Source organism: Toxorhynchites rutilus, chromosome 3 (assembly GCF_029784135.1).
Source record: "Toxorhynchites rutilus septentrionalis strain SRP chromosome 3, ASM2978413v1, whole genome shotgun sequence".
Taxonomy (NCBI): domain Eukaryota; kingdom Metazoa; phylum Arthropoda; class Insecta; order Diptera; family Culicidae; genus Toxorhynchites; species Toxorhynchites rutilus.
In genome coordinates, this window is record NC_073746.1 from 99552220 (window position 1) to 99570644 (window position 18425).

Sequence of the window (18425 nt, forward strand, 5' to 3'; positions counted from 1 at the left end):
ACAAATTGATTTTTTCATAATTTATTTGCCAGGATATGATGAGTATGTGAATTTGGCAGTTGTTCTGAGCATATTGATTTTCACCAATTCTTAAATTGCTTCTAGATTGAAAGTACAGTAATTTACACTTATCTCGACATTTAGCTAATTGGACGGACCAGTAATGCGACATATTTAGTTGGACATTTTTGTAAACATAGAGTTCGGGGTCCAAATTATGACCCCACATCGAAAGTCGACACTGTACCACTGTCATCGCAAATGTTCAATGACAGGTTAAAATTACCTCCAATCCGATACTGAGTGGTGGTAATGCGACGTGCCATTGAATGTAATTTACTGTAAAATATGTCACAAGCTGGATGGGAAGAAATTTTCCAACTGTGAAAGCTGTGGCGAGTGGCAAATGCAATCGCTAAACAGAAAGGTTTAGCTGAACAAGATGGGGATATCGAGTGATAACAAAACAATAAACTCTTTAGATTGAAGATAATTTTGTGATCCTGAAAAGGACCTTTTTAGCCTGCATGTGAATCCAACGAGCGAACAAATTGTAATGAATGTATTTTTTTGCCATCGCTCTCTTTTAACGCCCATTCGTTCGTCTCGTTGGACTTGCCCCTCTGGATGAGTCTGCCGATTTGTCTCTATCCTGTGAGTGTGTACCGCTAGAGTATAAAACACGCGGACCCCAAAAAAATATCTTATTTTCTTTCAAACCGTAAACCTGTCTGGTTGTACGGCATCGGCATCGTGGACGTAACAAAGGAGGACAAGTTAAGGGAAAGGCAAAGTCTCACTCGAACCGTGCAGGTCTCCAGTTCCCTCTTGGTCGCATTCACTGATTGCTCCGCAAGGGTAACTAGGCCGAACGGATTGGTGCCGGAGCACCAGTATACCTAACAGCGATTATAGAGTATCGGCCGTCGGAGTGCTCGAGTTGGCTTGCAAAGCTGCTCACGACAATCAGAAAACCCGCATCAAGAACAGAGCAGCTTTAAGGCAACAATTAGTTTCAGTGAGTGGCAAAGTGTTTCTCCGGCACGTTGCATTAAATGTAATTTACTGAACAACATGTCCCAAGCTGGATGGGAAGAAATTTTCCAACTGTGAAAGCTGTGGCGAGTGGCAAACGCAATAGCTAAACAGGAGGGTTTAACCGAACAAGATGGGAATACGAGTGATAACAAAAACACAACACCAAAGGTTCTTTTCAGAACCATCAACATATTCATAAAGAGTAAACAGTAAACTAATCCATTTTTCAGGTAGATAGGTAGGTATTCACGTAGGAGAAGAAAATAAAACAGTATATTTAAAATATATATTTAACAAAAGCTGTCCCCTTTGTATAGTCCTACGTCACTCCGGTTATGTCCCCGACATTACCCACCCGTCTTTTTTTCTTACGAGGTACGTATCCCCCGCGTAAAAAAAAATTGGGTGTAGTTGCAATCGAATGATGCATACATTCTTGGTTTAATGCTCACTTTTTAGATCTTCATTCCAAACCTTATACCTTCGTGTTAAACGCAGTCTTGCGTTATAATAGAACACTATGTTTTATTATCTTTGAAACAATGTTTTATATAATTTCGTTGCTCGAGAGTGTAGTTAACGAATACACAGGGGATTGACACAAAGGATGAGACCAACAAAGTTTTGTCGATTTTCAAAAAGTAATATCGCTTCAACAATGTACTCATTCAAACATAGTAATTTTGGCAGAACGCCAATGAAAATCAGAGTTTCAGATTTTAGATTTTGGATTTCAGGTTCCAACATTCAGATTCTAGTTTGAGTACTTCGGTTTTCAATTTAGGTGGTAGACATTCCTTCGCATAAACAAAATTTGACCGTCTGCCATCAAAAAGTTAGAAACAGTACTAAATCAATTTTCTCGTCAAATGCAAACATATAAAGTATAACTTCCAAATAGTTATGACTATTTAAATCTTCTATATCTATAAAAAAAGGGTATCTGTTTGTCTGATTATTATGGTCTCGGAAACAACCTAACCGGTCGACATGAAAATTGGTGTGTAGGGGTTTTTGGGATCGGGGAAGGTTCTTTTGATAGTTCGAGACCCCTCTCCCCCCTCTAATGGAGGGGTGGTTTGCCATACAAATGGAACACAAATTTCTGCATTACTCGAGAACTAATCAAGCAAATAAAACCAAATAAGGCATATGGTGGTTTGACACTCCTTCCTCCTCTCTAAAGAGTGGGAGGGGAGGGTACTGAACAATTCGAGAACTTTTTTTTTAATTCTTTATTTTTGACACTTTCAGCCTCCTGGGCTGGTTCGTCTCAGAACTCGAAAACTAATCAAGCAAATGGAATCAAACGGGATCGATAAACGTTTCTATGGTAGTTCGACACTCCTCCCTCCTCTCTAAGGGGAGGCACCATACAAATGGAACACAAGTTTCTGCATAACTCAAAAATTAATCATGGAGCCAAATTTGGCATGTGAAGGTTTTTGAATACGAGAAATGTTTCTATGATGGTATGACACCCCTCCCTCCTCTGAAATGGAGAGTGGGTCCCGTGAAAATTATACACATATTTCAATCAAACATATTCCAACCAAATACGACAATTAAAAAATTTCCGAAAACTCTGAAGGATAATGGGAAAATTCGGAAAATTTGAAACCCGAGACGGTCGGGTATGAATGAATGGGGGAGTTGCTAGTGAACGGCTTAAGCGCCACTCCCGAAGGAGACCGTTCACCACTGTTTCGGTGCCCAGCTGAGACTCTGCCAAAGGGCAGGTTTTTTCTTTGAACCCCCAAACAAGAGAAGTTTCAAGTTCGGCCGTCCCAGGCACGTTGGGAAACGAACTGATTGCTGTGGTAATTGTTGCTCGCAACAATCGACCTCAGACTGATAAAGTAGATCTCAATCTGCCTGCGTTATCATCACAGGCAGTAACTCAAACACTCCACGTTTTCCCTTCACGCTTGGGAAACCAGAACCAACCAAAAATCAACAAAGAATAACCAACGGGGAAAGCAATTGGGATCTCATCACAAAACCAGTTTTAGAACTCTATTGTCCCCGAAACCGACAAAAAAAAGCTAAAGGAGACTTCTAACTAAAAAAAAAAAAAAAAAAAAAAGAAACATAATATGGTCTCTATATGTTCAACATAAATATTCAATATTTGTTTCTTAAAAAACTATTTACATTTTTCTTTATTCTTTCATTTTCCTTTAATCTTTGAATCTCTAACCAAAAGCTCCACTACACTATCGCTTCCTTATTCGGCTCTTCAAAGCTATTTAAACTTCACTACTAACAATCTTCATTCATCATTACTAAATTTTCCAGGTACTTCCCCCACTTAATCCTCAATCGTGCTTTGTCCGGTGCTCCATCTTCATCTTCTCACTTTCATTCTTATAGGTTAATATGATGGGTGGGTGGGGTATATATATGCGTGTGTGCTATTCATTCAATATTTGTAATCACAACCAGCGGAAAAATTAGCGTCGCTGGGACCTAGGGATTTTGGGTATCTTACTTCAATCAAATCAACACGTACGTGGAAAATCTCATATTCTCTATATGATCATATATATTTCATGATTGAGATTCGAACCGGCTACCCTCAACCTGGCAGACCGGACGACTAACTCGCTCGGCTACGATCGCTACTCATAGGTTTTCACGACCGTACCGGCACTAATTTCGACATGCGCATGGAATTAGTAAAGTTTCGTTTGTTACTCACGACCTTTTTGAGTTCGCTGTCCAATACAACTTTGGATGTTGCTTATGCCGCTTAGATCAGCGGGGCCTCCTCCCGCTTGTCGATGGTGCCGTTGCAGAGATTAGCGGGGTTTCTTCCCGCTTGACGTGGATGTTGCTGCTGCACGGATCAGCGGAACTCCTCCACTTTCGTCGGTCGTCGTCGCTTTTGCTGCTTCCTGCCAGCGCTTCGCGCTCTTCAGCTCGTGGTTTGCTGGTACCTTCTCGCTGCACCGTGGGGTCTGGAACGGCTCTAGCTGTTGAACGGTGTGTCGGAATCGCAACTGTCAAACGGAAAATATATGTTTCCACCCACGTGGAATGTCAGCACACATGGCACCCATGGATATAACAAGCACAGATTACCTGGGATTTTACCACGCTTCGCACGATAACACTCCTACTCTTTCTACCTTTTGAGCCACTACTTTTAAATCTAGGAAAAAATAAATTGAAATTTCCAGAAAAAAGAACCCTAAAACTGGCTTGCTCGGAATAACCGCGACTCACTAACCTAAGCTACCACACCGAGGCTCTTGGCAAAGTCCGCCAGTCCAGCCTCTTCCACGATCCAGGACAAAGTGACCGATTAGAATTTCTAAATCCTCAGATCAACCAGGCGCGAGATCAATTTTGTCTCAGTTATGTAATTGCCACAAAAGTGCGCAAGTACATAACATTTCTAAAGTCGATTATCGTGGGCAACAATTGCCTCAATCATTAAGGCCATCCACCTTTAATCCCAAGTGCCTGATCTTGCCGGACCTTCCGTCCAACCCATATTTGGGCACAAAGCACCTGCTCTTTTGCAGAGTCTCAAACCAAAAACAGGAACAGCTCTTTCACTCCCCCTTTGGGTGAGGATGCAGCTCAACGTTTCCACAAAAGACATGTTCCAAAACAAAGAAGAAAATACTGAGTGCCGCGTCGCTAGAATGGAATGATTTTTGTCATCCCAGTTCTATCGACGTCTGAGCACTCAGTGGAACCCTACAAATGCTTCTTGTGGAAAGTTGCCCAAAAGAAACAGATCCAAAGCTTTGCAGAATCAAGGGGCCGGCATATCTGAATTTGTGTACCATGCTACAAATTTAATTCGCATATGTTCTACAATTACATAGTTACAAGCGTTGTTAGTTCAGTTGATGTTTGTGCTAACGAAATTGATTTTTGTTCGAAAGTGGAAATGGATTTTAATGTGATAAAACGTACTCCTATATCTTCTTCTATCTATATAAATAAAAATGTATCACCGAATATTGTGACAAGAGTAAAACTCGAGAAAGGGATTGTCTGATTTAGGGCTGTCTTTATTCGATCAAATTTTCTGTATCAAACATTTATTCCATGTAACGGAGAAACATGTTATTTCAAAGTGGTTGAAAATTCTTGAACGAGAATTGTGTCTGAAAATAATCTGATATTATAATGCCGAGCTTTGGTAGAAGTACAGGGTTTTCCATTTCGGACTTCCGAAAGTATACAGCCCTGCGCTGACAACCGTTTGACATAGCTGTCAACCAAAGCGTCATATCGTTAGTTGAATGTCTGCCATTTCACAATATGGATCGTTTTAGCATCACACAACGTGTTAATTTAGTTAAATTATACTATAAAAATGATGAAAAACCGGCAAATGTTTTTCGAGTATTACGGACGGGTTTTGGTAGTCATGGACGGCCTACAGAGCACACAATCGCTAATTTAGTGCGTAAATTCTAACAAACTGAATCCGTAGCGGATATTGTGAAACCTGTGCATCATCGTAATGTGCGTTCGGCCGAAAATATTGCTGCTGTTGCTGCCAGTGTGGAGGATGACCCGAATGTTTCGATTCCACGGCGTGCTCAGCAATTGGGCTTGTGAAACACATCATTGTGGCGAATTTTGCAGTTGGACTTACACCTACATCCATATAAAGTCCAACTGGTACAAAAATTGAAGCGTGGTGATCATGGAATGCGTCGGGCATACGTCGATTGGGTGAACAAACAACAGCAGCAAAATGCTGAATTTTCGCATCAAATTTTCTTCAGCGATGTGGCACATTTCGAGCTCGGTGGCTATGTGAACACCCAATATTTCTGTATTTGGGGCTCAGAAAATCCACACGTGATTGTTCAGGGGCCATTGCATCCGTCAAAAGTCACTGTTTGGTGCGCATTATGGTCTGGTGGAGTCATCGGGCCGTATTTCTTTGAAAATGAGAACGGCGAGACGGTAACTGTGAATGGTGAGCGCTATGGCCACATGTTAACCGATTTTTTTGCCACAAATTGAAGATATGGATACGGATGACATGTGGTTTCAGCAGGACGGCGCCACGTGCCACACAACACGACCGAACATGGCCATATTGCGAACGAAATTTGAGGGACGCATAATTTCGCGTTTTGGTGATGCCAATTGGCCGTCCAGATCATGCGATTTGAACCCGCTAGACTTTTTTTTGTGGGGTTATGCGAAAGACCGTGTCTATGCCAACTCTCCGCAAACTCTTGAACATTTGAAAGACAACATTCGTGAAGTTATGACCGAGATACCGCCCCATATGTGCCGAAAAGTCATCGAAAATTACCTGTTCCGGATCAAGGTGTGCGAGGAAGGCCTAGGTGGACATTTGAATGATGTTATATTTCACACATAATGGCATTAACCAAACATCAATTTGAAATAAAAGCTTCATCCAAATTCGAATTCTAAGTGTGTTTTATTTCAATTTACTTTCGGAATTTAAAGTTGGAAAACCCTGTATTAGGAATTTTATAGTAAAAGGTAATTTAAAGGGTAGATTAGAAAATCAATCAATGAACAGTTCTGCGATTGGACCCGTTAACGTGCGCTTAGTAAAAAAACGTGAATGTGATAACTAAAAATAAATTTTGGGCGGGACGAAGTTTGCCGGGTCAGCTAGTATTGAAATAAATTGCTAATCACATTCTCGCTCCCTTCTGCTATACAGCACTCAGCCTATTATGTTCGATGAATGACGTGAAATGGTACGAGTTACAACATTTTCAAAAGTGACTGGCAAGGTAACTTAATTTGTCAGATGAGATTTGAAGTCGTGTCCTCTTCTGGTTTCGACTCAGAGATAAAATGGAAGTTCTAAAATAAGGTAACTACCGGAATGAAGTGAGTAACTTTGTTACCTCACGTCACTCGCAACGCGGATCAGGTTTAGATGTACACTTCACATTTTTATGACTAAACATAACAATTCAAAGCACAAGAGGTTTCCCAGAGGTTAATACCACCCTATTCGCCGCTTCATTCGGAAGGAAAGATTTTAATTAATATAAATTCTTGCAGGCTTCCGTACATCGTCCCCGTCAGATAAGCAGTGTTGCAGCCATCAAACGGACGGGTTCCAGCACGAGGGCCGATTGGGTGCAGCATCAGCAGCAAAAATTCGCCGCTGCTAGTCACTTTCGCCAAGACAACGCCTCCGGAACAGGAAAGGTTGATTCAATGAATGAAAACAATGCCGGAATATTTAATCAACCCGTTCTGCTGCCGCTGCCTGTTCAAATACCTGATCCATATGCTAATTCAGCTCCTTTCTATGGACTCCACCAACAACAACAACATCAACAGTTAGAAAAGCCTCCCACACAAAGGGTGGATTGTCTGCAGCTGAACGAGCCAACAAAGTATGGCGTAAATCAGAAGCATCCGCTAGTCGTGTCCAACCAAACGATGACTCGACTGCCAAAACAGCATCAGCAGTTGCAGGCTGCCAAAATGACGCCAAAGTTGTTGAATGACATCTACGAGAAGCACTTGTTGAACCAGACAATATTCGATGGAACCGGCGCTCTGGAAATTCCCCAAAATCCCCCGGTGGCGAAAGAGATTCGCCGTTTCAGCGGCAGTGCTAAGTTATCGGCAATGACTACGCTGCCGCATCAAAATCAGACCAATAAATTGTCCAAAGAGAGCGCCCCGGATAATTTATACGAATCGATTCGCAGCAATCATCATATCTACGAAAAAATCGATTCCCCAAACAAACGAAATTCACGACTGGAGCAGTACGTGAGGCCTCCGCCCCCTCTGCAGCCCCGACCCAAATCGCTTCCGGTGGGCGCTACTTTGGGTCCAAGCCAAACGTTGGCGCAGAGCACGAATCAGCGCAATTCGTCCGGCATTCCCTACAAACTGGCCAATCCGGAAGTGGCACGGGCAATGAAGAGCCCTATCGCTGTAAGCCTTTCCCCGATAGCGGAAAAGCCAAACACGGGTGGCTCCGGGTTGCCCGTTTATGGCGGCTTGAACGGTGGGGATACGCATAAATCACTCATTACGGCGGACAAGATCAACATCGCACTCGAGACGGCAAAAGCCCTGGCGACGGCAGCATACATCGAGAGGTGAGTTAGCTTGAGTATTTTCTCTGAATTGTAAACACATTTGGATGACATTTTTGATGGAGATCAGTACTGTTGAATACAGACATTCAGTATAAGAATGGATTCCGAAGTAATTTCCAACTGCTTCAGACATTCGCCAGAAATAACCATCGAAATGAAATCTCCACTGATTTAGTCTTCGTCGCTATACCCATTAAAATGAAATACTACCACCCTTCGCTATAAATTTTCCTCGTGGAAAATAATTTCTCCAGCTGCCGTGTTAGATTTGAAAGGGAAATAAATTTCCAACGGCCCCATACCTTTGAAAAAGTAAAAACTCCAGAGGAACCCGAACATCGAATAATGGAATTCCATTGCCACTGTCGGCGTATTTTCTCCGTTAATGGTATAAGTGCAAAGTGGAGCCAATTCTGTTTCCGGTGAAAAACAATAAACGCCGAGAAAGACCTTCAAAATCGTCACGCCAGTATCAGTAAATGAGTACTTTTCTGGATCTTCATCAAGTAGATTCGAGCCGTTTGGTATGACATGATTCGACTAGGCACACGAATGTGCACAATTATTTTGGTTACAAATAGTACCAACGTAAATTTCATCGCCACAAGTGTGCACGGCTCTTCCAATGGCAGACCATTGAAAAGATCAAAGGTTAATACCTCTAACTCAATTAAACATAAATTTATTACTTTCTGATGCGCACTTAATGATACCTTTTCTTCTATGGAGAACGGCCATTTCGTGCGTAAACAAAAAGCTTCTTGGCATTCTCCCGACAGCGGGGGAACTAATCCTTTCGGTCCACACTGACGGTGAAGAATATTTGGAGCCATTTTTCTCTTGACTTTTCTCGAGTAATGAGCGCACTGGAGGAGAACGCATGGTTCGTGGAAGAGTTAAAATGAAAGGCAAATATTTGCTGTGGTAATTGTTGAACCCGTTGTCGGCAATCTTTCTACAATTGACGTATTTCAAGCCATCTCAACTGGCCATTGGCAGCAGCATCTCAGATTGTGAAACTTTGTAGGCGTAAAGACATTGTTCATTTAAGCAACTTTGCATACTTGAAATCTTCGAAAAAGAATTAGACTACTTTTTGCAAGGGGCAAACATTTTTCTTCTTTATTTTTTACAAAATTCTGGTCAAAGGATGAAATGTAGAAAATTTCGAAAGAAAAATTACACTAAAAAAATATTAAAAATTTGGAATAATTTATCTCAAACACGATTTTTTTTTAAATTCTAAAAAAAAAGATCGAAAGATGGGCACTTTTACAGGGAAAAAGTTTTTCTAACAACAACTTTTTCATGTTTTCATTGTTACTACGTTTCAAAAGTTACTACTTATCCTAATTTTGTTTAAATTCAAGATACCGTTTTTGACAAAGTTTTACATTTTCATTTATTTTATTTTATTTTGGAGTTAGGGAAAAGCCCTATCAAGTATGGCTTATTCAAACCTTTTTTCTTTAAGGGACATAAAACCTTCTATTCTCCATTTTTTATCAACAGATTTTCCAACCCTAATGACACAACCTATGCTTAAAACTAACATCAATGTCTCTTATCCACTTAATGGTAACGTAGACTAAACTAACGGAGCACAATATACTAAGATAAACGAAAAGTTCTTATTGAAATATGAACTTTTGTCGAAGGCATTAAATTTTCTGAAATACATGGAATTTTTGTATGGAGACTCCTGAAAAAATAATGCTTTACTCGTAACATTTTTGTGTGTAAATTCTCGCGTTTTACATGTTATTGACATGTTTCTAGATAGAAAAAAAATGCATAACATGTAAATCGCGATAATGTATACATAGAAATGACATGAGTTGAACATCAATACTATTTATTCATAGAAAACATGAAAAAGTTGTTGTTAGAGAAACTCTTTGCCTGTAAAAGTTCCCATCTTCCGATATATGGGTGACTTGATGGAAATTGTGAGGTATATTGACATCTTTTTTTTCAGAATTTTTAACAAACATATTTTTGAGAAAAATTTAATTAATATTTCTAAAACATATTTTTGACAACGATATTTTTTTTTAAATTTGTTTGACATTATTTAATGAAAACCTAAATGAAAAATGTCAAACAAATTTTGAAAATTGAAAAAAACATTGAAAAAAATATTTCGAAAATTTTGAATTCACTTTTCTCAGAAATATGTTTGTTAAATATTAAAAAAAATAGATGTCAATAGCCCTTACAATTTCCAATAAGTTACCCACGCATCGGAAGATGGAAACTTTTACAGGGAAAGAGTTCATCTAACGACAACTTTTTCATGTTTTTTTTTGAAAAAATACTATTAACGTTTAATTCGTAACATATCTATTAGGGTGCCAATGGGAAATGGGAAAAATCGACCCTAAAATTTCAAAAAGTTACCCTATCCAAAATGTTCACCACCTCAAATAAAAATCCTATGCCAAATTTCAGCTCAATCGGACTTAAGGGTGAGTGGCGAAAAGCTGTCAAAGTTTGAGTTTTTTGAAAATCGAAAAGTCACTCAAGGGGGTAGTAAAGAAAATCGGGGTTTTCGATTTTTTTTGATGCCAGATGTCTTAAAATTGCATGAAACGTCGAGATCTACTGTCATCTCCATTTTTTTTTGTTTTGTCAAATATCGGCACTCTGGGACTATAGGTGGTTTTGGGTGCCAATAAAAATAGTTATCTCGATTTTTCATTAGGAACTTGCCACGAAATGTTGATTTGCACGATAATATACCCTATGCAAAATATTTGGTCATTCGGACTTCATTTACTGCTGTCGCATACGTTAAAATTCAAGTGTTTTGAAAACCGAAAAATCACCGGAAAATGGTTGATGCCAAATGTCTTAAAATTGCATTACTTGTCGAGATTTACAATTATCTAAAAACAAGTTATTTTTGTCAAAAATCGATTTTGCAGGCGGAAAAACGACCAAGTGCCAAATACCATTTTTTTGACAAAAAAAAATCGAGATAACTGTAAATCTCGACGAGTAATGCAATTTTAAAACATTTTGCATAAAACTTTTTTTTTTGAAAACCACAATTTTCGGTGATTTTTTGTTTAAAAAAAACTCAACTTTTAACGTCTTTGACACCAGTAAATGAAGCTCATTCTTAAGCTTATATTTCGCATAGGGTGTATTATCGGGCAAATCAACATTTCGTAGCAAGTTCCGAAGGAAAAATCGAGACAACCATTTTTATTGGCATCCAAAACCATACTTTTCGTTTCTTATTCCGAAAAAAAAACGAAAAGTCCCAGAGTGCCGATTTTTGACAAAAAAAATGTTTTTAGATGACGCTAAATCTCGACGTTTCATGCAGTTGTAATACATTTGGCATAAAAATAATTTGGGTGATATTTCGATTTTCAAAAAACTCATACTTTGACTGTGAACATTTTTCATGGGGTAACTTTTTAAAATCAAGATTGGAACCCTAATATCTATGTATAAATTATCGCGATTTACATGTTCTGCAATTTTTTTTCTATATAGAAACATGTCAAGAACATGTAAAACGCGAGAATTTATAAACAAAAATGTTACGAGTAAAACATTTTTGTTTCAGGAGTCTCCATAAAAAAATGACATATATTTCAGAAACTATAAAAGATAGAAAGTTTTATCTTGTACAAAAGTTCATATTTCAATTAGATCTAAAACTCTTGCTATATCGCTATATCACTATCTTGACTTTAAACAAAATTATGATTGCAAAATTTTTTCAAAGAAAACATGAAAAAGTTGTTTTTAGAAAAACTTTTTTCTGAAAGTACCTTAAATTTAAATTTAAACAATTTCTTACATTTCATCTTTTTTTTTTTTTTTATCTTCGCTTATTTTTCGTCGGCCTATTTCCGCCACTTTAGTGCCAATCACCGACATCAGGGAGGCGACTCCACCTGTTCCTACCTATCAGACTCAACAACTCATGAGCCGGGCCAACTTCTTTTACTTCCGCTCCGAAGGAAGACGTAACCAGAGATTTTTCGCCTCAGAAAATCCCAACGACGCCAGCTGGGATTGAACCCAGGCCGATCGGATTGTGAGGCTGTTACGCTAACCATACAACCACTGGCGCCGTCCATTTCATCTTTTGTTCAGACTTTTTTAGATAGTATAGTTTTTGAATAGTCCATACAATTTCCAAGAAGTCACTCATACATCGGAAGATGGGCACTTTTACAAGGAAAAGTTTTTCTAACAACAACTTTTTCATGTTTTCTTAAAAAAAAAAAAGTACAGCCAATTCTGATTTTGTTTAAAGTCAAGATAGCGATATAGTCTATCTGACAAAGTTTTAGATCTTATTAAAATTTGAACTTTTATCGAACACATCAACTTTCTATCCTTTATAGTTTGTGGAACACGTGGCATTTTTGTATAGAGAGTCCTGAAGAAGTTATGTCATAACATTTTTGTGTGTAAGTTCTCGCATTTGACATGTTCTTGACATGTTTCTAAATATAAAAAGGTTTGCATAACATGTAGATCGCGATAATTTATACATAAAAATGTTACAAGGTTATTTTTTCAGAAAAAAAACATGGTAAAGTTGTTGTTGGAAAAACTCTTTCCTTGTACAAGTGTTCATCGTACGATGTATGGTTGACCTTTTGGAAATTGTATGGGCTATTCATATCATTTTTTTTTCAGAATTAAAAAAAACAAATTTTTTGAGGAAAAATAATTTCAATTTTCAAAATATTTTTGTTCTTCAATGATTTGTTTTTAATTTGTTTGATTTTTTTTAATGAAAATTTAAATATTTTCCTCCATTTCATTCTCTACCAACATAGTTTTGGAGAGATTTTTTTTTAATTTTTAGTTTTTTAAATTTTTTTTTGGAAAATCTTACCTGAACCACTATATGATTTACATATGTTGATAAGAGAATGAAATGCATGAAATTGTTTATGTTTCCATTAAAAACTATCAAATAAATTTTTAGAACAAAATTACAATGATTTTTTTTTTAAATTAAAACACATTTTTCTCAAAAATATGTTTTTTTTTAAATTCTAGAATAAATAGAGAATTACAAAACTTTTAAATTCTTATCCTTTAACAGTTCGGCTAAAAAGTTTACAAGGTAACACACTAAAAAATTTTTTTTTGCAAAATTCAATTTTATTATTCAACATAATTGCCTTCGAGGGCGATACAGCGATTATAGCGATCTAGCAACTTTTCGATACCATTTTTATAGTACTCTTTTTCCTCAAAATAGGCCTCGGATTCGGTAATCACTTCATCATCGGTCTTAAACTTCTTGCCAGCGAGCATTCTCTTCAGGTCTGCGGACAGAAAATAGTTGCTGGGGCCAGATCTGGAGGATACGTTGAATGCGGAAGCAATTTGAAGCCCAATTCATGAAATTTTGCCATCAATACACGAAATTCGGATTTTTTCATTTTTTTCACACTAACAAAAGTTGCTTCACTCTCAATGCTGTAACTCACGAACCAATCGACCGATTGCTGTCAAATTTTGACACGTACCCATTGAAAGATGGTGCTTTGTGATAGTCAAGTAGATTTCTGAAAGAGGCGCCATCTAGACGCCCACCTAATGAACTTTTCAGCCGGACTGTTATATCTGCACAACGCGCGCCGCGCTCAAACTTTTGTAGACTACTTTTATTTATTTTTTTCAAATTTTACAATATAAAAACAACAAAATAAAAGTAAAAATAGTCCAATATCATGAAAATACAAAATAGTGAAGAAAATAATGTAAAAAATTTAAATTGTCTACACAACATAATCCGTTTCTAGTGTTTGACTATGAAAGTCACTTCCTTTTTCAACTCGTTCACACAAATATAGAGGTAGCAAGCCCTTAATTACTTTAAAAATGAAAACCTTAGTTAAATAAACAATTCTTTGCTTCATGGATAACCATTGCAAACCGTCCAGCATCAAAGATGAGGAAGTGAACCTTTTACGTTTTAGTATTGATCGCATTATTTTATTATGCAAGCGCTGTAATCTCGATATTTGTGTTCCATTGCACAATGGTCCAGGAGATGCATTTAAGTGGAAATTAGCATTTAGAGCTCTTTTTCTGCTCTAACTATTATATTTCAAATTCTACATATAAACTGTCTTCGGAAGACTATTAGAACTTACTAATACAAACATTTTGCGATGCATAACTTGTCAATATGTTAATCCTACTTGAAGCTATTGATGTTTTTTTACCTAAAAACTCATGATTTCAATTATCATTTACTCAAACACAGAAAACAACATAGTATTGAAGATGATGCACATCATGTAGAAAGAAATATGCTCTTTCAAATGCCTTCAATAAACTTTGTTTATGTTTGCCCCAGAAAGAATGACAAATAATTGAAGAGAGCATTTTTTTTGGGAATAAATATCAATAACTTTGGATGAAGTTGAGGTATTGACAAGTTCTGTATCGCAAAATATTTGTATTAGTAAGTTCTAAAAGTCTTCCGAAGACAGTTTGTATGTATAATTTAAAATCTAAAAGTAAGAGCAAAAAAAAAAATTTTTTTTCATGGTGACCCTAACGTAACTTAGAAAAAAAGGCGCTATATCGGTTATTTCAAGAGATAGAAAAAAAAAACTTTGTTCTACTAAGATGTCTCAAATAACTGGGACTACAACATTGTCGAACTATATTTACCTCTATCTATAAAGATAAGAAAGTTAGATTATTTATTTCATCGACATTTTTGGTCACCCTATTTTTGCGCTCTATCGTATTTAACAACTTTGTCGAAGACAGTTTTTGTCTAGAGAATAACTGTCGAGCTCTAAATGCTAATTTCAGCTTAAATTGTGCATTGGCTAGAAATAGACCATTGTGCATTGGCTAGAAATAGAATGGAACAACAAAAGTCTGAATGAGGAGAGTTGATTGATTTGTATAGCTGTATTTTCCTGCAAATAGTTAAATCTTTATCAGCCGGCATAAAATTCCAAACTTCTTGGCAATTTTCTTGATGACATTTTTTTTTTCGTCCCTTTTATTTATTTTAGGCTCATTGGCATTTTAGCTGTAACAGAGCCGAATTTTAATCGTGTACATGTCACATATTTATCATATCTATAATTAGCACATTACACAGTTGCCATTTTTCGGCGTTAGAGTATTCCCTTCTATACCATTCCATATAGTACACATTTACACAGTAGCAGCCATTTAGGCGTAAGAGTTTTCTATCTGTTCTTCCATTATCCAGTTAGACCGGACAGCGGAGACAGTTGATTGATCATTGTTGAGTTATTTATAGAACAGCAGCCCGATGTGTCTTGCAGAGCAGAGCAGTTGTATGGATGAATCGATCATATTTCGACCGTGGATCGATCTCCATCGCTGATGATTGTTGCGTGGACGTAGTTATTCTGTAACAACACAAAGATGGTCAATGAGGGCCCTGAGTTTCGAACTCACGATCGATCGCTTACTAAGCGAACGCGCAACCAATGTGGCTACGGAGGCCCCCTTTGATGACATTGTCAATGTGAGTGTTGAACTTAAGTTTGTCATCAATAATCACGTCAATATATTTAATCTCCCGAACGCGATCCATAGTCTCATAATAATTTATTCGATTTCGCGAGATTATTATATATTTAGTTTTACTTATGTTCAATTTCAATTGCTAATACTTCAACCATCTTCTTAGAAAATGCAAATCTTCATTCATGTGCAAACGGCCTGATATACATCTCTAGCTGCAATGAATAACACAGTGTCATCTGTAATATCGCAAAATCGTAAAACTCTCCGCATGTCGTTGATATACAAAATAAATAAAAGAGACCCTAATACACTGCCCTAAGGAACTCCAAGATGATTCCCTACAGGACGAGAAATGAAATCGTTAAAAGCAGTCCGTTGAGTTCTGTCATACAAATAGCTTTCAACTATGCAGTAGTACTCGTAATCCCAAAGCGCATAATCGTGTTCAACAACAAGGGTAATTGTTTCGGAAGCACGTTTTAGAACAATGGTTTCTTCATCTTCTAATTTTTCATTCCATTTTGCTAATACCAACTTCAACGCGGTTTACAGGAATGACCTTCCCGATCTCCCGATTGTTCTGGTATCAGCGAAGAATTACAATCTAGATATTACAAAAGTTGGCCTTTAACAATATAATACGAAAATATAAATAATTTCCTACATTTTATTCTTCGGTCAGAATTTCGTAGGTATTATAGTTTTAGAGTAATATTTTTTTTGTAAAAAAATAAGAAACAAATTAGGCCTTTGAAGGTAGTCTAATTTTTTTTCGAAAACTATCCAGTAAAATGCACTTTCAGTATTTTTCTCAAATTTTTATCTCTAAGAAATTGAGAATGGTGTGCAAAAAATTGAAAAGTACGTTCTTCATTATAGATCCTATAGCACGTTTCACTCCCTTACTAAGCCAGGCTCTTTGTAGTATGTATTACATAAATTGAATAAAATTAAACTATGCTGAAGCACATTTATTTTAGGCTCTATTGCCGACCTAGATCCAAGATAGATTCAGTTCTCAGATTCCAGATTCACATTCATGGTGCAAATTATGAACATTATGGGTCCAAATTTGGATTGCAGGTATGTACGTATTCTATTTCCCGGGGATTCGAAACAGATTTTCGATTTTAAATTCTAAATTAAGACTCAAATTCTTGAACATAATTCAGATCTCATTTTCCTTTTCATTTAACTTCGCAGATTGTGTATTCAAGATTACAATTCCAGACCTAGTTGCATATTCTGGGTAAGAATTCCTAAATACAGATCACAGATAATTGATTTGGAATAAAGGTCGGACTCGGTTATATACTGACTCGATGCCATATGATTCGATTAAAAAAATATTTTTTGTATATTTCAAAAATGGCTTATTTCAAGAAAAAAATACAATATTTCAACGTTAAGGTGAAAGTTCATTGGTGGAGTAAAATCGTGTTTTTTGAAGATTTAAATTGAAGGCCCACCAGGAATTGTTTATGACGATATTGCAACGAATTTAAGAATGATAGAAGTTGGGTGTCAGAGGACAAATTGTAAAGCGGTTAAATAACTTTTATTTGGTTGAAGCAAACAATCAACGTAATTATGAATTTATGGGATAAAATTAATATTAACATCTTATAAATCACTAACTTTTTTGTTTTACACATCCAGAATATTATTTAAATACACTAGTTTACATGTTTCACAACTATATCCAGTACTAAATTATCTCATCTTTCAGATGAAAGCAACAGAATCGTCCTACGTAGCGTACTTTTTAAAATAAACCACGGCAAACAGAGCCCGAAACAAAAAAGAAGTTCAATATTTTTTTCCGTATTGAACCGAGCTTTCCCTGATCAAACAACGCTACAACAATGCTTTCAATAATATTCTACATAATCTCATTAGTAGAAATCTACTCAGGACAACCATTTTCCGGATTTTTTGTCGAAAAACGGCCATCTTCTTCACCTAATTTAATTCCCCTTGATTTTTTTTGCATAGGATTGATGCGCGAGCTGCAAAACGTTTCCAAAACTATAGTAGTTAAGGCAAACGGAGAACGATTCGAATTTGGCTAACTCAGATCAAAAACACTATATGTAATTTTTCTAAAATAAACTATCAATGTGTATAATTAGAAGCATTTTATTTATATAAACATTTATATGAGTGACAGTTACTCTGAATCCTCCCGTGTAGTGAGGATGAATAAATGTTTCGAAGAGTCTTCCGATGTTTTGTTTACTAATTAATTTTATTTCATGATATTTCATAAACCACGAAAATATCATGTTACGAAAACGATATCCACTTACACAGTACAATATTTATTTTCTATTTATTGAAGCGTGAACCAGCAAATAGCCATCTATGAACTGAACGTTGATCTCGACGTTATTCCGTTGATCTGCACCAGCTCTAAATTGTGCACTATAAGTCGCAAATTTATCACCCACTTTCGGATGCAATAATGCATATGAAATATTCTCGCGGAAACATACGGAACGCATCATCGCTCGGAAACCATGAATGACTCTTCCCACTTAGGCGCACTTTATTAAGCAAGTGCTAATAACTGGAAAACAAAGAAATGGCAACCATAAATCATGAGCTTTTTAATTTCACCCAACGCTCAGGTCTCAGGACGCACCAATCCGGCAGCCGGCATTCGCAAACGGCTTCCATATTCGTCAGCCAGCCGCCGCTGCTTACGCCCCGAGCGCCACTCGTGAGATATGAACGGGCAAACATTAAAATATGCTCCCACATAAGTAGACACAATTAACAGCA

The 18425-nt window shown here is 37.1% G+C and overlaps 1 protein-coding gene across 1 annotated transcript in view; it reads left to right on the forward strand.

Moving 5' to 3' along the window:
- LOC129772853 (kinesin-like protein CG14535) overlaps nucleotides 1-18425 on the forward strand; it is a 458100-nt gene that overhangs the window by 124469 nt on the left and 315206 nt on the right. Inside the window, exon 4 of the mRNA XM_055776367.1 lies at nucleotides 7069-8129. Coding sequence (XP_055632342.1) covers nucleotides 7069-8129 — 1061 coding nt within the window. The remainder of the gene's footprint in view (nucleotides 1-7068; nucleotides 8130-18425) is intronic.